The following is a 25,497-nucleotide window of genomic DNA, read 5'->3' as shown; positions in this document are numbered from 1 at the left end:
AGCCCCTGAGGCTGCCACTGCCGCAACATCACAAGCGGCGGGTTTTCATGTTTTATTGTAAAGCAACCAAAAACTGTGTATTTACACTTCCGCATCTCCTCTGAACACCTGAGTTCTATGCCCATCTTCTCTGTACTCAGCCAGGCAGGCAGGGGCAGGGTGCTCGGGGTCCTCACCCCCTGCCCCAGCCCAGCCCCCCGGGACCCTGCAGGCGCCTGTGTTAGACGATGACCGTCTGCACCTCAAGCTGGCCCTCCGGCGAGGCGATGACCAGCTCTCCCGCATGCTCCAGGATCTCAATGTCCTCCGATGATACCATGGTCACGGTGGCCTGCTCGGCGCCATTTGTACCCGAGCGGGCCGTGAGCACAGTGCCCTCGCTGATGGCCGAGGCCAGCGTCATGGCCACCTGCTCCGTCAGGCTCTCAGGGGTGGCAATAGTGATGGTGTCGGCAGCAGCTGCCTCTGTGCCCAGCCCTGCCTCCTGGTCCATGGTCACATTCTGCACGATGATCTGGTGCCCGGCGCTGGCCTGGTGCACGATCTGCTGCACTACCTTCATGATGTGACTGTCCACCTGTGGGTGGCTCAAGGCTCAGCCCATGAGTCTGGTGAGGGTGCCAGGCCACCCCACCCCGCCCATCCCCCAGCCCCTCACCTCCGTCTGGGTGCCCTCGATGATCTCCGTGGCTTCACTGGTCTCTGCATCATCCGCAGTGGCCTGGACGGAGGGTCAGAGGTCAGCCTTGCCCGCCCCAGGCCCTATCCGAACCCCGGTGGCCCCACACCCACCTCGATGATATACTCCTGGGTGTCGGCTACCACGGACGAGAACTCGACCAACACGGTGTGTGGGTCGTCGGCGAGGACGGCGGCGGCCGCTGCGGGGCTCTCCTCGGACACCAGCAACTCCTCCACCTCCAGCAGGCAGCCCCCTGTGGCGGGGAGCTCAGTCAGTGCTGGCCGGCCGCGGCCCCCCACCCCCCCCCCGCCGCCTCCCAGCCCTACCTTTGGTACGCAGGTGCCGGTTGAGTGTGCCATGCTCGGCAAAGCCGCGGCCGCACTTGTAGCACTTGAAGGGCTTCTCGCCCGTGTGGTGCCGCACGTGCCGCACCAGCGAGCCCTTCTCCCGGAAGCCTCGGCTGCAGAATGGGCACACGTGCGGCTTCTCCTCCAGGTGTGTCCGGAAGTGCACCTGCTGGGCATTCTGTGGAGACCCACCATCAGGGCCAGCCTGGCCTTGGCTCTCCCAGCCCCCTCTGAGGGCCCCGGCTGGGACTGAGCAGGCTGTCAGGTGAGGGGTGAGGAGGGAGGTCTGGGGGCACAGAACAAGGGACAGATCTGGCTCAGGGAGCGGGGAGCCCACAGATGGGGGATCAGGGGCCCACCTTGGTCTTGTAGCACTTGCCACACTCAGGACAGGGGTAGGGCCTCTCATCTGAGTGGACACGCCGGTGGCCGCGGACATGGGCGATGGTCTTGTAGAGCTTCCCGCAGTCCCCACAGCGGAAGCGGCGCTCGTGCACATGCACCTCCTGGTGCTTCTTGAGCAGGTAGGCCTTGGGGAAGGCCTTGCCACACTGCGGGCATGTGAATGGCCTCGGCCCTGGGGCCACAGTCCGTGTCAGGCCAGGACCACCACCCGAGGGCCCCACCCTAGCCACCTGCCCACAGGCAACCCTGACCGTCCACAGCACACCCGAGAGCCCCTCCCGGCTACCCACGGCCATCCACTGCCCAGTACCCCCACCAACCTGCCACCCACCTGCGTGGCCTCTTTTGTGGGCCTCCAGGGTGGCCGCCGTTGGGAAGGTCTCACTGCACTGAGGGCATGGGTGGGTCCTGGGCACAGCTGAGGCCTCACTGGCCACCTGCTGGGGGACCACAGCACACCTCCAGTACCCATTGCAGGCTGAGCCCGAGCAGCGCCGTGGAGGCCAGACCGAGGCACCCCCACCCTGGGAGGCTCCATAATGGGCCCAAGGAAGACGATAAACAGATAAGGGGACAAAGTCACTGCACACAGTCATGCAACTTTCCACCGCAGGGAGCACAGCAAGGAAGCTGGTGGCGGCCAGGATAGCATGGTGACTTTGTACCCAAGGTCCAGCCCCCCAGAAGGGGCACGCCGGCAGCGCAGGCACCTACTGTCTCCACCTGTTCCACCTCCAGCAGCGGCAGTTCTGGGGGACCATCTCCCAGGGGCTGGGGACTGGACACAGTGGGAGGGGCTGGCTCCAGGGCTCCCTCCTCCCCAGGGACCCGCTCAAGGACAATGCCAGAGTTCTGCATGGCCTGGTGCAGCAGGTTCTCACGGCTGCCCTCGCTGGAACAGGGAAGCTCCTCGGGGCCGGGGGGCTGCAGGGGAGGCAAAGGGAGGCTGGCCAGGCAGCCCGGCACGCAGCACCCACCCGCCACCACTGCACAGGGCAGCCCCAGGGGCCCCCATGCATACCTGGCGTCTTCACTCAGGAATGCCCCTGGGAGCCCCACAGCCCGCTCCACCTGCCTTCCCCTGCCCCACCTCATCCCCAGCTCACTCTCCGTTGCCCCTCCCTGCCATGACCTGGGTCTCCCATCTCCCCATCCGGCAACCAGACTGAGCACCAGGAAGGCAGGCCCATGTCAGTCCTGTTCCCAGTGGAGCCAGTACCCAGAACAGAGCCTGGTGCTGAGCAGACAAAGGCCTCCCCTGACCTGTCCCCACCTCTGGGGTGAGGGCTTTGATGCCCAGGGGAAGCTCTTGCATCTGGACGTGGACTTCGTGGATGACAGTGCCCTTGGCATCTGTCACCAGGTGAATCACAGGCGAAGTTTCCATGGGCCCGCCTGTCATTGCCGATGATGTAACAGTCCCCACGGTGGACGCACCAGGCCCTTTAAGGCAGAACCAAGAGAGTCCATGAAGAAACACCCAACCAGGGTGGCACTCAAAGAGCAGCCAGGGCCAGGGCAGGGAGCCCCCGACCACTCTGACCTGTGGGAGTGTCCTCTTTGCCGACAACCACATCTTTGCTCATGCTGAAGCGGATTTTTTCCGTGCACGGGGTGAGAGACTTGAGGTGCCGGGTCAGCGCACCCGACTCGCGGAAGCTTTTCCCACACTTGGCACACTTATAGGGGCGCTCATCTGCAGAGAGAATGGTGTCAGCCTCGGGCGGGATGCTGGCTTGGTGCTGAGGGGAAGCAGGCCTGGAGCCACAGCCTCAGTACCACCAGGAGGAAGGGGCCACGAAGCCCAGGAGCCGGGGCACCCCCAGGGCCAGCGGCAGCGTGCTGTGCAGCTCCCGGCCCCAGGCCCGAGGCCGGCTCACCTGTGTGCCGCCGGTGGTGCCGGATGAGTGAGCCTTTGGTCCGAAAGGAGGCCCCACACAGTTTGCACTCGTGGTCCTTTCGGCTACTGTGGGTGACCATGTGGGCCTTAAGGATGCTGCCCTGTGGGGGAGGGGCGGCGAGGCTCAGGCACCTCCCTGGGCAGGAGCGGGAAGGCCTGGCTCCCACAGCCAGTGTGCCCGCGGCCCCAGGGCCTCACCGTCTTGAAGGTCTTGTGGCACAGCATGCACACGTAGCGGCCGTCCTTGTTCACCAGCAGCTTGACCTGGGCCTGCTCACCCTCCCCAGAGAGCCCAGGCCCCTGACGGTTGGGGCTGCCCCGGGCCTCTGCCATCCTGCTGTCCCCCGGCTTCCGCCTCAGAGGGCCACGATGACCTCTTTGATGTGTCCACCACCTGAGGAGAGGCAGATGGGCCTGAGCCTTGGGATGCCATGGGCCCTGCCGCTTCCTCGGATCCCAGCCCGAGGACACTGCTGTGGCACAGTGGATTTGTCTTGACCAACCCCCAGCCCCAGCACATGGCGCCTGCTCAGCCTGAATGGGTGGGAGGTACTGTGCTCTGACTCCACGGAGCTGCCCAGAGGAGCTCCAGGCCTCCAGAATGTGTTCAGCAGGGAAACCCACCATGAGCACGGACGCCCCCTTCCCTCAGCCAAGAGGCACGCACGACTAGATGTGCACAGGGGTCCCGCCGTGTCCAAGGGCGGCAGAGTGCCGGCACAGAGGCAGTGGACAGGCCAACTCGCCACCATTGGCCCCCTCGCTGCTCCGGCTAACGTGAGGAGGAAATGTCTCTGGGGATCACCCACCAGCATCGGTTTCAAGGCAGGCAGGCAAGAGACCCAGCCTGGGAGAGGGAGCGCTCGACACGCCTAGGACAGTCTGAGGAAGGAAGGCTGTGCTTTGCAGCTCTCACGGGGCTTGAAGAAATCTGACACTGTGCAAAGCTAATCTGTAAACACACTTCACAATTTCTGCTCATGAAAATGACACGTGGGAATCAGCTGTGAAGCCGCTTCTTAGAAACCATCTCAATCAGGCTGGCATCGTGTTTTGACAAACCATTCTCCCAAAACAGAACGGAAGTGCCGTGACTCAAACAATTAAGGGCATCTCTCGCTCCTGCCCTGGCTGACATGCTTGAAGCTTTATCTTTCCTCCCCTCCAGGAGTGAATTTCCAAAAGAACAGGGATTTCTGCCAGGCTAGGACTTGAGTTTCAGTGTGGCACAGCAGACAGAGGAGTCAGAGAAGGGGGGAACGTGGCTGCCCTGAGTCCAGAGATAAAATGTAAATTTGTTTCCAGGGAAGAGGCAGGAGAGCCTGCAGTGGGTATCCAGCCCCCTGTGCAGTCCCTGGGAACTGCACCCCCCAGCCCAGCAAGGACTGAGAACCCGCAGCCCTGCAATGCCAGCAGCTGGTGGTTTAGGACTCTGGCCTGGGCTCCAGATCGCTGAGCAGCTGACACCAAGGGGACATTTGGGATACCCAGGAGGCCTGCAAAGGGGAAACTCCCAAGGGTGCAAGAGAGGCCGGGGGTGCCCAGAGAGGAGCCCCTGGAGCACAAGGAGCTGCCCAGCCACAGGCTTGGGCCAGCTGGAGGCTGGATGGCAGGCAGGGCCTGGCTAGCCAGGGGGCCAGAGCCTGGAGATGCTGCCTGAACCCAGGGAACCTGTTTTCCCATATGACACCACCACCCAAGAAGCCAAACGCCACACCAGGGCTGGGCATGGCCCCACCTCCCACATGTCAGCCCTCTTATCCCAGAGGAGCAACAGGCAACCGTCCTCGTGCACAGGAATGTCGGGGGAAAGACAGTGTGGAGACAGGGACAGGTCCTGTAGCTTCCCTGGGATGGGACCTTGCAGAACACCCTGCTCTGAGGTTCCCCTCCCCAGGTCGCCTCCCCACCTCTTCCTGCTCCAGCTGGTCCCAAGGGCTTCCCAAGGCCAAGTTCTACCTGTTGCCCAAACCTGCTTCCTGTCCAGTCACCTACTCACATCCCTGCCAAGGCCCCTGCCCATTCCCTTCCCAACCTCCCGTGGCATCAGGCCCAGCCCAGCCCAGCCTCCCTCCACTGCCACGCTCACACCCAGCCCCCGGCTCCCTCGGGCTGCCCTTTGAATGTCCCAGTTGCACGCTCACCTGCCTCCTATTAAGGAGCATGTGACCCAATCCAGACCTCTCAACACCCCAACACTCCCTGCCCTACTGCACTTTAAAAAAGCCATCAAAGAGCCTGACTAGGCGTTGTATGCTCTTAAAGGCCATGTAAGAATCAGGATAGGAATCGCCACCCCCACGCCGGAGGGAGTGAGCACTGGGGAGGTGAAGGCCAAGGTCAGGCAGCAGGTCAGGGCGGAGCTGCAGCAGCAGGTGCACCCCACACACACCCCAGCCTGACCCTCCAGAGCCAACTGTGGGGTGGGAAGTAGGAACCAGGGTTGGGGTTGGGGGGTGGCAAAAAAGTAGGGAAGATTCCGGAAGGACCAGGGCAGAGACAGTCTGGGGCAGCAGCAGGAGAGAGCAGCCAGCTCATGATTTATTGCACAAAGTGAAGACTCCCCGAGGCCCAGGTGTCCCCCAGGGCTGCCCAGGTTCTGGGCTTCCGCTTTCTGGGCAGGGCAGGGCAGGGCAGGGCCTGGTGGCCAACGCTTGCTCTTGCTGCAGGCCCTGCCCTGGGGAAGGTGCACACAAGGTCTCAGCCCCTCCTCGGCCAGGCCTTGCTCTCGGGACAGCAGAGGGGCACAGGCAGCAGAGGTCCCCAGCTTCCAGCCTTGACCGCGGATGACTAACAGGTCAGCAATGCCTCAGCGCTGAGAAAAGCCACACGTGAACAGCCATGGTGGGGCCAAACCAGCTTACCGACAATGTCAGGAGCGTGGCTGATGTCTGGCCGTGGAGAGCGGCTGCCTCCACCAACGATGTGGGCCACAGTGATGGGCTCCTCTGAGCCTGCTGCTGCTGGCTCCACCTGCCATTGGGCGACAGGGGACAGAGGAGACTCGTCTCCAGGGCTCCAGAGCTCGGGCTTATGTCCATGCAGGATGGCTGGGGTGGGGCCTCTCATCTCCCGCAACGGACCACTGCTCTGAGCCTGACTCCCAGCCTGAACCTCCACCCCAGGCCCAGGGGTCGGCCCATCACTCTAATGCCTCCAGCCACCAAGGGCCCCATGCGGAGCCCTGAGCACCCTCAGGGAGGACTCCAGGATGAAGTGACTAGAAGCTCCAGCTTGAGGCTCAGCTGGCTCTGCAGAGATGAAGGTGAGCACCTCCACCTACAGCCCAGCCAGGTGATCAGGGGAAAGGGCCTCCAGGGATGTGGGGCCGGGGGCCTTCTGGAGGAGAGGACACCTCTGGGAGGGGCAGGAAAAGAGCACAGAGTCAGAGTGAGACAATTCTGGGCCCACTCCTCTGGGCCACTCCCGGGGTGACCAGAGGCACCTGACTTCTCTTGCAGTCTCCTTTCCCACTTCATAGGATGAGGATGACAAGAGCGGCCCACCCCACAGGGGTGGCCATGGGCCTCAGTAGGACTGTGTGTGTACAGCCCAAGTACACACCGAGTGCAACAAAGTTGGCCATTTTTATGACAGAGTTGTGGGATCCACGGAGCCACACTTTGTTTGTGGGATCCCCAGGACCATATGTACAGGACAGGAGACAAAGGACAAAAGCCAACCGTGATATCCCTAAGCCAGGACAGGCCTCAGGCTTCAAGAAAGGAGGGACCCCAGGCCCCAATTGTGGCAGGCTTCAGCCAGAGGCTGCTGAGAGGGCCCGCATCCCAGGCCATCGGGGAAAGCCCAGAGCACACCGCCAGGAGTCCCCCACCCACAGCCGGATGCCTGCCCTCTGCCCACCCCCGGTGGCACAGGTCCGTCTTGACATGCCTCCACCTCCTCATCCTGCTGTCCGCCGAGGGGCGGGGTGGAGGGCACGCACGTGTGCAATGGCAATAGGGGGATGCTACCCCCCCTCCTGACCCAGCAGCGCAGAAGCAGTGGTGGCAGGCAGGGCCTCCTGGGGCACCCGCTGGCAGACCTTCTGAAGCTTGTTGCTGAACAAGTCCTCCAAGGCGGTGAACTCCGCCTGGCAGCGGCCACATCGGTGCACGTCATCTTCATCTGCAACAAGCCTGCGGTCAGTGGGGCTTGGGAGGGATTCCAGCCCCAGGCAGATGCACCCAAGGGTGGCATCAGAACCAGAGGCGCCTTCCCTAGCCCTCCCAAAGGGTCTGAGAACACTCTTGGGAGCCCAGGGTGCCAGGCCCCTTCTCCGGAGGTCTGCAGCAGTGCCCACCCTAGGAAGAGCAGCATCCAGCAGGGGATAACCCTGACCATACACTTAGGCTGTAGGGATCCAAAGCCCCTACTTCAGAGATGAGGGGAGAGAGGCCCAGGGAGCAGCTGGGAGGCAGAGGGATTCAGCCAAGCTGGTTTGGGGACAGTGGAGGACCAGGGTTTAAGACTGTTGGGGTTTGCATGTGCCCTTGGGCACCTCAGTGACCAGGTCTGGGTCTGTTTCTTCATCTGTAAATGGCCGACTCAGTGTGTGTGTACAGGCTCTACCTGAGAGGCCAGTCCTCAGCAAACATGGGAGAGGTGGGGGCACCCTCACCCAATGACCACTCTTTTCTCACTCTGACTTCATGCTTCACTGGTTCCAAACAGGCGGCACCTCCCTACTCTGGTGAAGACGCGCAGGGTGGGACTTCCCAGAGGTGTTCCACACCCCAGGGCCATGGGCCACCGCACCTGAGCCCCTCACCATCTGGGCTGACCAGCCAGTGCCTGCCCCAGGTCCTGCAGGAGAGACTTCCGGCTCACTGAGTCCCCTACTGTGTGCTGGGCATCTTACTGGGGCCATCAGCAAATCCGGCCAGCACCCTGAGGAAATAGAAGTGACTATTCCCTCTCTAGAAAAACAACTTGAGATTCAAGGCCACCCAGCTGGTGAGTGTTGGGGCCAGAACCTGAACTTGAGGGTCTACCCCAGACACCCTGCTGTTTACCCTAAGGGATGGGGAGATGCTCCTTCTGCTTTCATAAAAGTCTGCCAGTTCTCACCACCTCAGTGCAGTCCCACATCAAGGTCAAACCCAGGCCTGGAGGACAGAAGGAGCCCAGTTGATGTCTATTGGATTAATGAGCAAACGGCCAAACCACAGCCGAGACTCACAGAAGGCCACCTGACAGAGGGCGGTCCCCTCCAGATGGTTCACAGTCACAAGCCAAGCACTGAGGTGACTGTACCCTCCTAACCCTCCCACCCACTCCCCAAGTCTGACTCAGCACCAGCGTGTTGCCATTGAAGGGAATCCCCACCACAGAAGGGGACACATCCAGCCCCTGTAACACTGAGTGAGATAAGGCCCTGGGCAGCCCAGCAGGGCACAGCAAACCTCCAAAGAGACCCCTCTGCAGGTAGCACTGCCCCCCATGCCAAGCTACCTACCCAAGCTGGAATAAGGAGCAAGAAATGATGTACTGAGAATTACAAATCCTATGGGGACAAAGACCACCACCCCAATATCACCACCAACCCCCTCCTGCCCGGCCCAGTCTAAAGCTTCCTGGGACAAGCTCAGAGGGTAGAGACCAGAATTCTGTCTCCAAAAGCTATCAGTGCCCCTGTGTGTCCCCAGAACTGTTCTCAGAGATTCATATACATGCTCTATTTTGATTCTCACCACCATCCTATGAGGCAGCAGAAACCCAGAAAGTTAAGGGAGTGGGTTGAGGAGTCACACAATCCTGGTATCCAACAAGTCCTTGGTACTTACTAGCTGGGTGACCTGGTCACTTTCACATATTTGAACCTCAATTTTCCTCATCTACAAAATGGGAATAATAATAGTAATAATAATAACGGCATCTAGGGCTGGCTTGAGAATGAAAAAGGCTGATGCATGGTAAGTGCTCGATACATTATCCTCAACAGTAGCATCCCTATTCTGTAAGGGGAAATGGAGGCTCAGAGAGGTATGTGGTTACCTGCCCAAGATCAAACAGCTAGAAAGAGGCAGGTCTGGGACAGAGCTGGCTGCAGCTTTCCAGCACTGGGCTCTGCTGCCTCCCCTCGGGTGCTGGAAAGACCCGAGGCCCCGCCCTCCCGGAGCCTCCAGTCACACCCCGGCCAGGGCCCCAGTGGCCCGTCAGGTGAAGTGGGAGGGGGCGCGGAGGAGGGCAGGGCCCTGTCGAGACTGGGAGGCAGAGGGGGGCCGGGCCGCTGGCCTGAGGGCGGGGCAGGCAGTGGAGGCGATCTCCGAGGTCTACACTGACAGCCCCGGTGGCCTGGACACAGGTGAGTATCCGCGGGTGGGCACTGGGGCCCACGGGGGTGATGGGCGCCCCGCCAGGGTTAGGCCTGAGGGTCTGAGGAAACCGGGGGGGCTCGTGGAAGGCTATGAGAGGCCCCGTGGGGACCCGTGAGGTCTGCAATGAACCAGGCCTGGGAGGGTCTGTCGCGCCAGCAGCTCAGGCCGTCGGGGCCTCCACCAGCCAAGCTGAGCCGTCCCCACCCTGGCCGCTCCCGGCCCCGTCTGGCCCTGTTACCTTCCTCGCTAAAGGGCGCCGGGAGGCCGAGGAAGCCACCGGGGGCCAAGGCCGCCGCCGCCGCCGCGACCCCGCCCTCGCCCGCTTCCTGCCCGGCTTCGGTCCGGGCTTCTGCCGTATGCGCGGCCGTTACCCGCACTGCCATCGCGCCCTCCATGTCGCAACGCGCCGCAGGAAGATGGCGGATTTACGACCGTGTCGTCATAACAACGGGCCGCGCCAAGGCTAGCGAGAAGACGGGAGGCGGGCGATGGGCGGGGCCAGGGTGGGTTTGATCGGCAGGAGGCGGGGGCGGAGCCAGAGGGTGTGGGCCTGGAACCTCAGAGGCGGGGCCAAGCTCAGGGAGAGAAGAGACGGGGCGGGACTGGCTGGAAGTGGTGTAGTTAAGGTGGAAAGGACTGACAGGAGGTGGCGCGGGGCCTGGGAGGGCCCGCTGGCCGTGGCTGGGGCTGGGTTCGGCAGCTCCTTTAAGGCTCTAGCGAACTGGCGGCGCCAACTGACCGGCCCTCAGCCGGTGCTGCCACCGCAGGTGCCCAGCCGCGATCCGAGCTCGAGTAGGCCGAACTCGAGTGGGCCGCTGCCGGGACACCGCCCCAGCTCGGACCAGTAGAGTGGTGCTCGCTGCCCGCCCCCGACCCCCTCGGGTGGCAGAACCTCCCTTGATGGTTGACCCAGTCACAGGGGAAAACCCGAGTTGGGGATGGCTCACGGGTAGCTTCACTAACCCTTTCATTCTTTACTTTATTTTTTTTTAATTTTATTTATTTTTATTTTTATTTTTGGCTGGCGTTGGGGTCTTCATTGCTGTGTGCGGGCTTTCTCTGGTTGCGGTGGGCGGGGGCTACTCTTCATTGCGGTGCGCGGGCTTCTCACTGCAGTGGCTTCTCTTGTTGTGGAGCACGGGCTCTAGGCGCACCGGCTTCAGTAGTTGTGGCACGCGAGCTCTAGATAGCAGGCTCAGTAGTTGTGGCGCACGGGCTTAGTTGCTCCGCCAGGGCTCGAACCCGTGTCCCCTGCATTGGCAGGTGGACTCCCAACCACTGCACCACCAGGGAAGCCCAACCCTTTCATTCTTTGTATAGTTTTTCAAGTTGTGGTAAGTACACATAAAAATTACCGTTAGTGACAGTACATTCACAATGTTGTACAACTATCACCAACATGTAGTTAGAGAATGTTGTCATCATTCCAAAAGGAAACCTGTACGCATTAGCAGTCACTCCCCATTCTCCCCTCCCCCCAGCCCCTAGCAAACCACTTTCTTTCTCTGTGGATTTGCATTTTCTGGACATTTCATATAAACAGAATATACACGTGGTCTTTTGCATCTGGTTTCTTTCACGTTAGTATGATGTTTTTGAGGTTTATCCAGGTTGTAGCATGCAGCAGTACTTCATTCCTTTTGTGGCTGAATAATATTCCATTATATGAATAGACTGATTCTTTTTATTCTTTTTAAGGTAGTATTAGTTCTTTGAAGCTAAGTGCGTTATAGGATTTTCTCATTTAAGATACCAATCATCCCCATTTTGAAGAAGAAACTGAGGCACAGAACTGATGGAACACTTGCCCAAGGGCAGACCAAAGATCTAACCCAGGTCTGTCAAGAGTCATGGGCTAGAAACCCACAGGGCGTGCTCTCCCAGCTTGGTTATTCTCTGTGGCTCAGCCCAGTGCTAGATTCCAAAGACTCAGGTGAATTAGACCCAGTTCCCTCCAGGAAGACCAGTCTCCAGGGAAGACCAAGCACGGACACAAGGGCCCGGACAGAGAGTGGGCATCTCTGCCCTGGGAAGGACACCAGCAGAGACTGTCTCCATGCTGGGGCTGCCCAGCTAAGGAACTGAGGACCCTTAGCCTGTTAGGAGCTGGGATGTGTGAGGCACAGATTGGATCACCAGAAGTCAGGCCGGGGTAAAAATGGGGCTGCTTTCTGCAGGGGGCTTGCTCACCATTGCAGGCATTTAAGCAGAGAGTGACAACATTTCAGAAGGATCCTCCTGACTGCTGTGCAGGAAAGGAAGATCTAGGATGGACAGTCTCTGAGAGGGACAAACAGGCGGAGGAGCAGGTGGGTACTTATGGAGCAGGAGGGATCTAGGGGGCACCTGGGAAGAGAGGACCAGGAGGACACCTCACTTGAGGATGTGTGGGGGAGTGATGGGAAAGCCAGCATCAGAGAGGAAGAGGAAGACCACCAGAGGAATGGAGTGGGGGTGGATTTCAAAGACAGAGCACAGCCTGGGTGTGGATGGACATGAGGAGGAGCTGGCCCAGGGGAGACAGACAACCTGCCCTGCTCCATGCTCCAGAGCCTGTGGGACAGAGTTGTCAGGGACAGGCCAGGGCTCCTGCCTGGTTATTCCCTGGGGGTCAGAAAAGGGAATCCTGACCCAGTGAGCTCTAGGCCCCACCTCAGCTGAAGCCCAGGCAGACCAGCGACAACAGGAGTGGGCCTGAGGTCACTGGAAGGCAGAGTGGCCAGGGGCAGGCCTTCTCCCTTCCCCAAAGTCCTCCTTCCCCCAGATGGCCTCCTTTCCCACCCTGCCCTCAGCGTGGGCTCCAGCTGCACACTGTGTGTTTGACAGTCAATAATGGCTTCTCTGTGGCCAGAGCCTGACAGGAACTCCATCATCCTTTTTGATGGCTACTCAATCTCCCTTCATTGGATGTACTTAAATCTATTCAACCAATCCCATGTTGAAGATAATTTAGGTTGCATCCAATTTTTTTTTGCCACTTCAGTCCTTTTTCCTTTTTTTTTTAAGGGTTTGTTGTTGTTGTTTTGTTTTGTTTTGGCCGCACCGTGCGGCTTGCGGGATCTTGGTTCCCCAACCAGGGATCGAACCCACGCCTTCGGCAGTGAAACCTTGGAGTCCTAACCACTGGACTGCCAGGGAATTCCCTTCAGTCCTTTTTCAATGACACCCTTTTTTGCTTAGCTCATTAGAAGTGATAACATCTGTGAAAACAGTTTCAATGGCTATTGGTATTTTCTAATACAATTTAAATCCATGCAATGCTATGAAGATTAGTGTCCTTGTACCACCTAAGTCCATGCCCCACTCCACCTGTGATCCAGCTTCCTCACTTGGGAGGACCCTGGTGCCGTCCATTCACAGGTATATAATGAGCACCTACTGTGTGTCAGGGACACAAAACGATTGATCATGCTGTGTTCCTCTCCCATCCAGATGCATGGCACCTTGTCCAAGGACAGTCCTCCCCAATAAAGGGCACCGTCCTTTCCAGACTCCTTCAGGACCTTGTCCACAGCCATCCCCTCTCTTGATACTGGCCGTTCCATCTCTCCCACTATGCCAGCTCAGACTCTACAACCTACAGGGGATGTTAAAACAAACAGAGCTCAGCTTTGGGGTCAGCTGAGTTTAATCCCAACTCTGCATTGTCCAGCTGGTGACTCTCTGTGGCTCAGTTTCCTCATCTGTAAATGGGGACACTAATTGTCCTTGCCTCTCAGGGTTGTTCTGTGATTCTGACAAGGTAATGCAGGTAAGGAGCAGCACTCAGTGCCTAGATGCTTACTGAGTGCCCAGTAAACCAAGGCAACCGGGCAAGTATTGCACCAGGCAGCCCACGGCTGGACAGAGCAGTGTTTTCTCATTCTGGCCAGTGAACCACATACACTGAATGTTTCTGGGTGGTAAAGCAGGATTTGTGATCTTCTGTCAAATCCAGTTCTTCCCAGGGTCAGTCGGCTCCACCAACAAAACTGAGTGGGAAGACACAGGGAGGAAGGTGCTGCTCCCCTCCTGGCTAGTGGGTGCGCCAAGCAGGAACACTGCATATCCTGCCCTCGTGGGCCATGGCCCCTGCCCTCCAGGGGTTCCCAGGCCAGCCAAGACCAAAGAACAGGCTGAAGGTAAACAATCAGGGCCTTAAGGGTACTGAGGTTACTGGCTTTACCTCATGGGTTTGGGGGTGAGGGGGGTCCAGAGTAGTCATTATGGAGACTTGGGGCCCAAGAGAGGAGCAGGGATTTGACAACGCTAGGAGTTGGAGGTCTGGATCGCCTGGCACAGGGTAAGCGCTCAGGAAGCTGGGGCCTGCTATTCTGCCACCTGGCCCTAGTGAAAGTAATAAGGAGAAACATACACCTACTCTATGAACTGGCAATTCCACGCCTAAGTATATACCCAAGAGAAATAAGGGCCCACATCCACAAATGAGTGTGTAGGAACAAGAACCTTCATAGGGACATTATTTAAAATAGCTCCAAACTGGAAGTGACCCAAATGTCCATCACCTGGAGAAAAATCAGGGGAGTATATTCTTACAATGACCCATGTGGCAATTAAAACAAAAAAAAAGAAGAATGGATTTCACAGATATTATGTTGATCCAAAAGAAGCAAGACTCAGAGGAGCACACAGGGTAAGCTCCTGTAAGACGGTCTAGAACAGGCAAAGGAGGCTATGACTCACTCTATGGTGACAGAAGTCAGAAAAGCAGTTTGGGGAGGGGTAACCGCTATGGACTGGATAGTGACTTGAGGGAACTTTCTGGAGTGATGGAAATATTCTATACCTTGATTTGGGGTATGTTTTTTATATACATATATAAATTTATTTATTGTTGGCTACGTTGGGTCTTCGTTGCTGCGTGTGGGCTTTCTCTAGTTGTGTCGAGCAGGGGCTACTCTTCATTGTGGTGCGTGGGCTTCTCATTGTGGTGGCTTCTCTTGTTGCAGAGCACAGGCTCTAGGCACGCAGGCTCCAGTACCTGTGGCACGTGGGCTCTAGAGCACAGGCTCAGTAGTTGTGGCGTACGGGCTTAGTTGCTCTGCGGCATGTGGGATCTTCCCGGACTAGGGCTCGAACCCGTGTCCCCTGCATTGGCAGGTGGATTCTTAACCACTGAGCCACCAGGGAAGTCCTGGGCTATGTTTACACATGCATAACAGGGATGTAAAAATTCCATCAAGCTGCACACTTAAAGTTTATGCACTTTATGTTACGCCTCCATAAAAGTTAATAACACCTAATAATGATGATAACAGCGACCAACTGTTGAGTGCTGTGTTCTAGGCACTACTGCCCTTCTCTTAGACGCTAATGCCACTGCCTTGTAATTACTCGTCCACATGACCACCAAGGCACAAGGAAAGCGTTTTTGCGAACGACAGGAAATGACAACGCGACGCTTGTTGGGAAGTAGCCTGGGGCTGGCTCTCAGGAATGGCCGTAGTCGGCCCACGCGCAGACACTGTCCGGAGTGTGTCCACGGCGGAGGGCACAGCCCAGCGCCGCCCTGGCAAAGGTGCGGACGTGACTCCGGCCCAAAAGGGGACTGCGGCGCCCCCTTCTGCCGCGGTGCTGCGGAGAGCCCCGCCTGCAAGATCGGAGACAAGCCAGCCAATCAGCAGCCGGCTCGGCCGGTTGGAAGTGGGGGGGGGGGGGGGGGGGTCACTGGATTAAGGGCCTCCGTCACCTAGGCTGACCAAGAGCCTCCAATGGGCGAGCTGCCCCGCGCCAGCCAATGAGCAGCAGGCTTACGTCCTGCGCCGACTCTCCGGCTCCTCCGCCGAATTTCCGCAGTGAGCGTCCCACGCAGTATGCCGGTTGGCTCCCTGCCAGCCAGTCACCGGGGCGCCTAGGGCCTGACAGCCAATGGCCGCCCGCCTGCCCGTGCCGGACCGCGAAGGTTGGCGCTGCGCTCCTGCAGCCCGCGGGAGGCGGGGGCGGATTGGCGCAGGCGGTGTCCAATGGGCGGCAAGTGCGAGGCGCGTGGCCAATGAGTGCGCCGGGGGCGGGGCGGGTGCGGCGGCGGGCGGCTGCGAGGAAGAGCTGGCGGTCGGTGGTGGTGGCGGTGGCGGCGGCGGCGGCGGCGGCGGCGGCGGCGGCTGGCCATGGCGGAGGTGGAGGCCGGAGGCGACGAGGGCCGCTGCGTGCGGCTGAATGCCGAGCGGGCCCAGGAGCTGCTGGCCGACGTGGACACGGTGCTGTTCGACTGCGACGGTGTGCTGTGGCGCGGTGAGACGGCGGTCGCCGGCGCGCCCGAGACCCTGACGGCGCTGCGGGCCCGCGGCAAGCGCCTCGGCTTCATCACCAACAACAGCAGCAAGACCCGCGAGGCCTACGCCGAGAAGCTGCGGCGCCTGGGCTTCGGCGGCCCGACTGGGCCCGGCGCCGGCAGCGAGGTCTTCGGCACGGCCTACTGCACCGCGCTCTACCTGCACCAGCGCCTGACCGGTCCGCCGGCCCCCAAGGCCTACGTGCTGGGTAGCGTGGCCCTGGCCGCCGAGCTGGAGGCCGTGGGCGTCTCCTGCGTGGGCGTGGGGCCCGAGCCGCTGCAGGGCGACGGCCCCAGCGCCTGGCTGGATGAGCCCCTGGAGCCTGATGTGCGCGCCGTCGTGGTGGGCTTCGACCCGCACTTCAGCTACATGAAGCTAACGAAGGCCGTGCGCTACCTGCAGCAGCCCGGCTGCCTGCTCGTAGGCACCAACATGGACAACCGGCTCCCACTCGAGAACGGCCGGTTCATCGCGGGTCCGTGCGCCCCGGGGGAGGGAGGCTGGAGGGCGAGCGACGGGTCCCTCCCGGCCTCTGACCCCCGGCACTCTCCTCCTCTCCTTCTCCGCCCCGCAGGTACCGGCTGTCTGGTCCGAGCCGTGGAGATGGCCGCGCAGCGCCAAGCCGACATCATAGGGAAGCCCAGCCGCTTCATCTTCGACTGCGTGTCCCAGGAATATGGCATCAACCCGGAGCGCACCATCATGGTGGGTGATCGCCTGGACACAGACATCCTCCTGGGCGTCACGTGTGGTCTGAAGACCATCCTGACCCTCACTGGGGTCTCCACTCTACGGGATGTGAAGAGTAATCAGGAAAGTGACTGCTTGTCTAAGAAGAAAATGGTCCCTGACTTCTATGTTGACAGCATAGCCGACCTTTTGCCTGCCCTTCAAGGTTAAAGATTTAGTGTCTTTAATCTCCAGAATAAAAAAAATTGAAAATCACCCAAATTAATAGGTGGGGCTTAAGCATCGCTCAGTTAGGTGGCTTCAAGTTTGCTTACTTGGAGTTAAGCCAAGGTACTAATTGTTAATCTTGTAAGTAAATGTTTGGGGGGCGATTTTTACAAATGCTTATATTTTAAGATGCACTTTTAAGCTTGGAGGGCATTGTGGGGGTCCTGGGCCTTAGGTGCCAGTTGGTCTTGCTGTGGGGTTCAGCATGTGTCCAGGATTCAGGTAACCTCGGGGCCTGCTAATGGGACTGAGATGGGTCTAGGGGTGTCATGTATTTTATTGAAAATTTCAGGGATCAGGGGGAGGAGAGGCTGATTATTTTGACTGTTGTGAGAAACCTAGGGCCCCGTCTGTGTGGTCATCAGCAGAGGAGCCTACTGCTGCCTCAGCCCCTCACCTGAAGGTTGGGAGTGGAGGAAAAGGCTGGTCTCAGGTGGTGTCTCCTTGTCCATGGGGTGTGGGGTGCTGCCCTCACCACCACCCTACACTTCCTTAAAAACCACTCTGATATCACAATTGAGTGTATGTTCCGTTTTAGATACCCAGGGCTGCAACTCCTCATGCACGATTGTGCAGTTCTGTAAACTCAGCCTGGCTAAACCTCATCTTTTCCAAATGTGCATATAAACCCAGGTGACTTGGACTGAGCATATTGTTTGCTGAGCGCCAGGAGGGCACAAATGCCTTCGTTGAACTCTGGGCTGCCGTGCAGGGAGCTCAGAGCAGCATTGGTACCAAAAGTTTTTTTAACTTTTGAACAACTTTGTCAAGTGGTGGAATTGAACCGTAAGCGTGTCGATTAATAGCTGTGCTCTGTCTTGTAGGGAAAATCCCACTGAAGAAGTCTCCGTGCCCCGCAGCCAGCAGTATGGCTAAAGGCATGTGCTGGCTAAGGAATGCTTGTCACCCAAGGCTCCCTCTGGGTAGAGGAGGAAAGAGGTGTCCCTCAAAACAGGAAGTCCTTTTACAGAACATCCAGTCTTTTCCTGTCTTGGTTGGGATGGGTGTCATATGTCAGTGGTCCATGAGGCCACCTATTTTGACCCTGGAGTCCCTTGCCAGTTGCCATCTGGAGGACTGGCAGGGTCCACTGGCTAGCCAGGGGTTTTTGGCAGGGGTCTGTGGCCTTTTCTGCCTGTTCCCTAAGTTGCTGACCTTTGAGAATAGGCCTGATAAGCAGACCCTCTGGCCGCACTTGTAGGGTAGGGCCTGGGAAGCTGTTCCTTTTGGCCGACTCCTTCCTGGTGCCTCGCCCTGCACACAGTGGCATCTGCCCAGAGCCTGTGACTTTTCTCCTAGCCCCAGGGTCACAGTGCTCCTTCACTCACTCTCGTAAGAGTGCTCAGAGCAATAAACGGTGTCCTGAGCCTCCAGCTCCCCCCAGGCCTGGGTGTCTGGGGTTCAGACTCTGCCGTGGGCAACGCGAGGGCAGCGGGCACCTGTGAGGTTGGTGGTGCTGACGTTGGCTCTGCGAGGTCGGCTCAAGGTGGGTCTGGATATTGAGCAGGCCTGTCAGGGCGTTGTCACCCACACCAGGAACACACGGCAGGTGCAGCAGCCAGCAACACCTCCCTTTTCTGCTGGGCGGCAGCCCCGGAGCCCTGTGCATCATGTCTACACCCCATTGCACTGTGTGAACCCAAAGGTATATTAAACTCTCAAACTCCAGCTGACTCTGGTGTTCCTCGCTCTCGCCTGGACAGCAGCCTTCACACACAGGGTGCAGCTGTCTCACCACAGCCGGGCAGTGGAGAGGGCAGCAGGGCCGGGTACACTCAGTACAAGGCCATTCTGGGATTCCAATTCCAGAGTTGGGACGCTGACCACAGCAACTCCACCCCATCTCAGGCCCACTGCAGAGAGTCAGGTTCTGAAGAATCAGGAAAAACAAGGCACAAAAAAAACCAGAGTATGAAAGGGCCATGGGGTGAAGCTGGTGAAGGAATGCACTTCCTGAAAGCTGCCAGTGCTGGGGGCCACTAACTGTTGGGATCCACAGTGTCAAGCAGCTAGAAATGCATGGCACCAGTCAGAGAAAGCCACGCTGGGCAGGGGTCAGTGGATATGAGGCTGACCTAACCATCCTGGGGCATGCAGGAGATTTCGGGAAGCGGCCCTCACCGCAGTGGAGCCTTCTGGAAGCCATCCTGGTCTCAGGCAGGCACCTGGGGGGTGCCCTGTGTTGGTGGGGGCTGGGAAGCAGCTGGGGTGCATGGGGAGGAAAGGGAAGTGGCACAGAATCCCATGCCTGTCATTCATGAAACAGGCACTTGTTGATGGTCTGCTGCGTGCCAGGCCTTGTACCCAGTCCTGGGAGTGTAGAGGTAACCCGAGAGACTAGAAACAGGCTTCTTAAGGAAAAATTAAATCTGCCCCCAACTAGACTCCCTATATAAAGTCGTCCTGGCCAGACCTGAGCTGCCCTCTGTGCCAGCCGCTGGGTCCTGACTTCCACAGTGGCCGTGCTTTCATGCCCTCCCATGCCCATGCGCTCTCTAGTCTGCACAGGCCAGGTGTTGGGAGAGCCAGGCACAGTGATGAGCAGCCCCCCCCAGGTGACCTGTCTCTGACCCAGATATCAGGTAGCTGGGCTGGGGAGGAGGCAGGAGGGGAAGGGGCCAGGACGATTGTTTGACTCATCGGAGGTGTCCTGAGGTTTCCCGGGCTGCAGCAGACAATCAGCGCATTGTCACCAGGGCTGCATCATGGAGCAGGGGAGCTGCCGGGCCGAGAGCCCCGGGTCTGGACCTGTTGGGGTGAGTGCCTCCCACCACTCGGTGCCCTCTCCTTGAACAAAGACCCAGGGCCTGTCCTGCAGGGGCAGGAGAAGCGTCCACCTCCCATACCTCCTCAGCCCCTTCCTTCCCTGAGCCAGCCTGTTGCCTGGTCTCCACTCCAAGCCCCAATGACTGCAATGTGCTTCCACATGAAGACCAAGCCCTGCCACGGGGGCTGGAGAGCTCCTGGCCTGCTACTGCTGCTGCTGGCACTGGCCACCGCTGGGGCCGTGGCTGGAGGGCTTCTTGGCTTCGCTCACAGCCCTCTCAAGGTGAGGCCCCCTCAGGACCCAGGCAGGGCACAGACAGTGGGGAGGAGGAGGAGAGACCAGCATAGCCCACCCCTCCAGTGGAGCCAGGGTTCGGAGCAGACAGCAGGAGGACCAGAGGGGTGGCGGGGTTAAAAGCCGCGCAGCAGGGCTGGGGGAGTGTCGGGGGCTGCTCCAGCCTGGCCAGCTGAGCTCCTGCTTCCCACTCTTAGCCACTGCTGCAGACGCTCCGTCTGACCCTCCCGAGCCCCAGGGTGCCCCGGACCAACCAAACCGAACAGGTGGATGTGGCCCAGAATGTGGCAACCATCAGGGTGACTCCAGCTCAGAGCAACCACAGCTGGGCAGTGCTGTTCGACGGGCAGAGCGTGAGTGGCCTGGGGAGGGGGGTGGGGGTGGGGGTGGATGTTCAGGTGGCCCTGCCTCACCTGCCTGCCTTCCCAGGGTTGTGTCTGTTACCGCCCCTCAGAGCACCGGGCCTGCTTCCTCCGCCTAATGGAACCCAGAGACCGCGAGACCCTGCAGCTGCTGGTGAACACCTCTTGGGTAAGGAGCCTCCACCCAAGGGCCAGACAAAGGGTCCTGTGTGTGGCCTGGGCCCGGGGCAGGATGGGGCTCCAGTTTCAGGGGAACAGAAGCTCTATCTTCCTTTGGTTGAGGCTGCTGACAAGAGCCAGGGCAGGGCTGGCACAATGCCAGCATGTCCAGGGACACGTGGGCCCAACCCAGCCAGGGGCAGTGCGAGTGTCCTTCTCTGCAGCCCCAAGGGACTCGCAGCCCCAGCCAGGACACCCACTATGCCCAGGAGCTGCTGGCAGTGCTTGGGAGCCATGAGGTGGACCCTGCCCAGGTGGGGGCTTCTGTGCGGAACCTTTGTGCAAAGACCCCCATTTACTGGGCCCGACGAGCAGAGAGTGAGTTGGGGCAGGCTGTGCGGAGGGGCCTGGGCTCCCACAGGACAGTCGGTGGCGGGGTGGGGAAGGAGTCCTTTGGGGATCATGGAGGCCCCTCCCCCCAGGGCCCCAGAGGCAGCGGCTGATCTACCTATGCATCGACATCTGCTTCCCAAGCAACATCTGCATGTCCGTCTGCTTTTATTACCTCCCGGACTAAGCCCTTGCAGCGCAGCCCCTCAGGCCAGCCAGCTGGCCGGCGCAATCACCAGTCCATGGAGGGTAGCCGCTGGCGGGGCTAATAAACAACTCCACCTGGCCGTGACGGTGTCCTCTGTGGCCTCGGGACACGAAACAGTGGCAGGGACGGGAAGGAGGAGGCACTGGCTTCGGGGTGGGCACCAGCCTCGGATCCCCCTCAGCGGCTCTAGGCCCTGTGGGTCCAGAATTTCTGAAGGGAGTGCAAGCTGCCTAGGGTGGGCCTCCTGAGCCTCCTCACATCCATATAAGCAACCGGGGCTGACAGAGTCCCAGGGTGGACCAGCCTGGCCAGTCTAGTCTGGCCAGGGACCAGGGTAGGTCAGTCAGGTCCAGCGAGCCTAGGATGGTAGAGGCCAGCCCATGGGGTGTCACTCTGATCGGGGCAGCTGAACAGACACATCCAGCTGGTGCCGCCTGGACAGCTGCCTGCAATCCCGAGGGGACACAGGTTAGCCCAGCACACTGTCGTTGAAGGCCAAGCAGACAACAGCTTTCTGGTGGCCACCGTACTCTCTCTTGATCTCTCCCGTCTCCACGCACCAGAGCCGGGCCAGGTTGTCAGAGGAAGCTGCAGGGAGGGACAGCATGGGTGGCAGCTCAGGGTGCAGCCCCAGGCCGGGCCAATGGGGGTGGCGAGGCAGGGCAGGCAGGCGGGGCTCACCGGTGACTATGTACTGGGAGTCCCCCGAGAAGGCGCAGCCCCACATCCAGCCTCGGGACGACTCTCCAGGGTTGCTGCTCTTGATGCTCAGCTCCGTCATCAGGGAGAAGTTGGACGTCCTCCAAATCTTGCACGTCTGGTCGGCGGAGCAGGTGGCGAGGAGCCTGGGGGTGGGTGTGAGCGTGGCAGGGGTGTCGTCAACGGCCACTCCCATCCCGTACCCCCTTGCCGTCCTCCAAGCAGGCCCAATGCATTAGGCCCCCAGCCCCAGGCACACTGCCTCCTCCCCGCAGCCATGCAAGGGCTCCCGGTCCCCCAGGCCCTGCACACACGTGGAGTCTGGGCTGAAGCGGCACTGCAGGGCATAGCGGGTGTGTGCTGGGATCTTGGTCTTGGGGATGAGCTGTGTCACCTCATCACCAATGCCCCCAGTCAGGTTCCAGACATAGCAGTTCCCCTGTGGGGTAGGAGGGAAGTCACGGGAGGCCCGGAGCCTCCGGTCTGACAGGAGGGGAAGGATACCCTGGCGGCAAAACCTAGATCCAGGGGCTGCCATCCAACGTTGTGGCTGTGCACAAGGATCTGGAGGCCAGGGGACATGTGACAGGCACATCTGGCCCTGCCTGCAGGGAGCACCTGGGTGACCTGGCCCCAACCAAGGGCCATACCTGATGAGCTGAGGGCAGGAGGCCATGCCTGGCCTTCCTGAAGGATGCTGCTGGCCAACAAGAATGTGAAGAACAAGATGAGAGGAGGGCACCCAGATAGAGGGAACAGCAGGGCAAAGGCTTGGAAGTGGGTGGTCTGGGGATGTCGGGAACAACTGATTTGCTGAGACTGAATGGACGTTAAAGGAAGAAAATGAGGCTGGATAGGAGTCCAGGGGTCAAATCACAGTGTCCTGAGGCCCTGGTAAGGAGCCTAGGGCATCTTGCAGTTCACCCAGGGGAAGGATGCAGTCAGGCTGGTACTGCTGAAGGATGCTCTGGTAGCAGAGGGAAAATGGGTTAGGGGCAGGGGGAGGTCACAGAGGAAGGAAGGAGGTCAGAGAAGCTACAACCACTGTTGGGAGAGACGAGGGAAACTTGGACCAGGAGGAGACAGGGAGGAGAGCGGGAAACGGACAACTGGAAAGACTCTGGAGATGGAGGTGACTGGACTGCTGGGTGGGCTATGGCAGGTAGCGAGAGGCAGCATCAGGAGTGACACCCAGGTTTCTGGCTTTGGTGGCTGGGTCAGAGCTGGAGCCCAGGACGGGGAAGCAGGACTGTGGGGGGAGGGGAGGGGCCAGAGGGACATCTGGGGAATAAGCCCACCTTCAGGGAATAAGGGAGGTAAGGGGCTGGGAGCTGAGCTGCACACCCGTCCCTGGGACTCACAGTGCTATTGACCGCGGCCATGTAGCTGGCATCGGGGTCGATGTGGGCCGATGTGATAGAGACCTCAGGCTCCGGGATCAGCTGCTCGTTGTGGTCAGTTTTCAAGTCCCAGATGTGGATGGCACCACTCTGGTCACCCACAATGAGTTCTGCCTGAGGTGCAGGGGAGGTGAGGTGGGGCAGGACCCCTGCCCTCCAAAGCCCCAGGGTGCCCAGCCCTGTGCTTCCCCCTCACCTGGTTAGGGTGCAGGCACACACAGTTAATGGGCGCATTCACCTGGAAGATCCGCTGACACTGCAGGTTCCGGGACCTTCGAGGTGGGGGACACACTCTGTCTATAGTGGATGCCATTGGTACTCCACCCAAAGGCCCTTTCCCCTGGCCACTTATCTTGTCTCTCTACGATGGGAGCTGTCTCATAGGAAATACTTGGGAGGTTTGGCCCTCTCCAGAGGCGGCCTGAAGCCAATAACTGACTCAGACGGGCATAAAGGGTGGCCCCTTGCCTCAAGGCGGGGCTCACTGTTTGATGCAGTTAATTCCAGAGCCGCCTGTTGGATCAGGCTGAGGCTCTGCTCGTCTCTGTGGGTCTTCATCCCTGCCCTATCATTCCTCACTTGCCCTCAATAAGTCACCTGCACAGAAAACCCCATCTCAGCCTCTGCTTGGAGGAGACCTGACCTAAGTCTCCCAGCCTGGCCCTCACCCCCACACACCCAGGCAGCAGACCCCTCCTGCCCAGTACCCCACACCTGAGGTCCCAGATCCGGGCGGTGCAGTCCTCCCCACCAGTGTACATCCAGCGGCCGTCCTCGTGGAAGCCCACAGATGCGATGTTCTTGTTGACCCCATCATAGCTGATGATGGGGTTGGGGTTATTGGAGTTGAGATCATACATGCGAATGTGCTGGTAACCTAGGGGCACAGGCCAAACTGAAGTGTGGCTGCGCCTAGATGGACCTATGAGAAATCAGGGGTTGGGGTCGAGGGTACAGGTACCTGCAGCAGCAATCATGCTGCGGTCAGGTGTGATCTCCAGCGCGTTCACCTGCTGGGTCTGTTAAGGAGGATGACAAACAGAGCCCATCCTTCCCACCGGAGGCCTTTGCCCAGACTGTTATCCCTACCAGGCATCCTGCCCAGCACCACCTGCCCCAACTCCACAGTGGAGGATACGGAGTCCTGGTGCTGCACCGTTCGCGTACAGATCCCGCTGTGGGCCTGCCAGAACCGCACCGTGTGGTCATAACCTGCAGTGGCCAAGATGACGGGGTCACTGCCCACCGTACCTGGAGACGTGTTCATGGTGTGGCTGCTTGAAAGACTCGGATCTACACAGGGCCCTAGGTCTGACCGGCAGGGGTCAGAGATCAGAGAATCTGGAAAAGAGAGAGGAGTGCAGTGTTTAGGGAATACCCTCTATGTCCTAAACAGGTTACAACAGATTACTCGGTGCTAAAAAATAAAATCATCCCCATTTTAGATAAAGGGAAACTGAGGCTCAGAGAGGTTCAGGGATACGCGTGACACCCGGCGAAGGACAGTGCCGAGCTCCAAGGCGCATGCTCCGTTCCCCGTCCCAAGAACCCCGCCGGAACGCCACTCTACCCGCGGCCGGCAGGGGGCAGTCACGTCCGGGGCGCCACTCCGCCGCAGGGCGGGCCGCGCATGCGCAGCGAGGCGGACAGGCCGGAGGGAAAAGCCTGAACGCTACGGCTGCGCATGCGTAGCAGGCCGGTGGCCGGACCTGATGGGCGGGGGCGCTTTCTGGCTGGACCCTCGAGCTCCCCGGTGCTCCGTCGACCACCCTGACTCCGTCCCGCTGAGCCAGCTTCCCCCGGGCGCGCTCTCCCGGCCACTGAAAGCCGCTTTCCAGCCCTCGCCCCGCAGCCTCCGTACCTTACTTGCTGCTCTGCGTTCCGCCGCGGTCCAGGACGCCTAGCGGAGCCGGAGCAAGTCGATAGAGGCCGAGGCCGAGCGTAGAGTTATCGATGGGCCATTAGGGCGACACCAAGGGGCGTAAAGGGGAGCAGGGACGGGGGACGAGACTAGAGTTCTGGGGCAGGGGGCTCCTCAATACGGGCCTCTGCGGTATCGGGTGGCGCCGGTGGACGAAAGCAGCGACCCCAGCCTTCTCCCCACTCGGGCACCCCACCCTTCTAAGACCCATTCTCCAGGCCGGGTTGCACCATCCACTCCCTCCCATCCATCCCCTGATTCCCACGCGGGGCTAGGATTCCCAGGTAAATTACAGGACATCCAGTTGTATTTGAATTCAGATAAGCAACATGTTTTGTTTTGCTAAGTATAAGTATATCCCAAATATTGCATGGGATATACGTATACTAAAAAGTTATTCATTGCCTAGGTGAA

General features: G+C 59.6%; 4 protein-coding genes across 7 annotated transcripts; 2 read left to right on the top strand and 2 right to left on the bottom strand.

Annotated features, from left to right (window-relative positions):
• Positions 1–39: 39 nt before the first annotated feature.
• On the bottom strand, positions 40–10,094 carry E4F1 (E4F transcription factor 1). Its single transcript, XM_036827501.1, is given in 15 exon segments — positions 40–577; positions 659–721; positions 793–935; positions 1,009–1,207; positions 1,389–1,606; positions 1,766–1,871; positions 2,149–2,358; positions 2,708–2,877; positions 2,978–3,130; positions 3,315–3,435; positions 3,533–3,694; positions 3,697–3,728; positions 6,199–6,307; positions 7,314–7,462; positions 9,893–10,094. Coding segments are annotated over 15 exon segments (2,349 nt in total). The 5' UTR covers positions 10,050–10,094; the 3' UTR covers positions 40–220.
• Positions 10,095–15,621: 5,527 nt separating this feature from the next.
• On the top strand, positions 15,622–18,551 carry LOC118882009 (phosphoglycolate phosphatase). The gene is made up of 2 exons (XM_036827490.1): positions 15,622–16,401; positions 16,501–18,551. The coding sequence occupies exons 1-2, from the start codon at positions 15,762–15,764 to the stop codon at positions 16,824–16,826; spliced, it is 966 nt and encodes a 321-aa protein (XP_036683385.1). The 5' UTR covers positions 15,622–15,761; the 3' UTR covers positions 16,827–18,551.
• Positions 18,552–19,787: 1,236 nt separating this feature from the next.
• BRICD5 (BRICHOS domain containing 5) lies at positions 19,788–21,347 on the top strand. Of its 2 annotated transcripts, XM_036827486.1 has the most exons (5): positions 19,788–19,932; positions 20,142–20,297; positions 20,374–20,475; positions 20,690–20,843; positions 20,948–21,042. In XM_036827486.1, exons 1-5 carry the CDS (start codon positions 19,789–19,791, stop codon positions 21,040–21,042), a joined length of 651 nt encoding a protein of 216 aa, XP_036683381.1. In that variant the 5' UTR covers position 19,788. The 2 variants fall into 2 exon arrangements, with proteins under 2 accessions (XP_036683381.1, XP_036683380.1); XM_036827485.1 differs by having other exon boundaries at positions 20,142–21,347.
• On the bottom strand, positions 21,007–25,071 carry MLST8 (MTOR associated protein, LST8 homolog). 3 transcript variants are annotated; one of them, XM_036827487.1, is made up of 9 exons: positions 25,024–25,071; positions 24,301–24,503; positions 24,124–24,175; positions 23,877–24,039; positions 23,359–23,434; positions 23,124–23,276; positions 22,077–22,201; positions 21,745–21,908; positions 21,007–21,651 (listed from the first exon to the last, which is right to left on the bottom strand). In XM_036827487.1, exons 2-9 carry the CDS (start codon positions 24,427–24,429, stop codon positions 21,533–21,535), a joined length of 981 nt encoding a protein of 326 aa, XP_036683382.1. In that variant the 5' UTR covers positions 24,430–24,503; positions 25,024–25,071; the 3' UTR covers positions 21,007–21,532. The 3 variants fall into 3 exon arrangements, with proteins under 3 accessions (XP_036683382.1, XP_036683384.1, XP_036683383.1); XM_036827488.1 differs by having other exon boundaries at positions 21,331–21,651; positions 24,124–24,172; XM_036827489.1 differs by lacking the exon at positions 23,124–23,276 and having other exon boundaries at positions 21,330–21,651.
• Positions 25,072–25,497: the final 426 nt, after the last annotated feature.

The sequence above is a fragment of the Balaenoptera musculus genome, chromosome 15 (assembly GCF_009873245.2).
Source record: "Balaenoptera musculus isolate JJ_BM4_2016_0621 chromosome 15, mBalMus1.pri.v3, whole genome shotgun sequence".
NCBI classification, from domain to species: Eukaryota; Metazoa; Chordata; class Mammalia; order Artiodactyla; family Balaenopteridae; genus Balaenoptera; species Balaenoptera musculus.
This window is presented reverse-complemented; position numbering and strand designations above follow the sequence as displayed.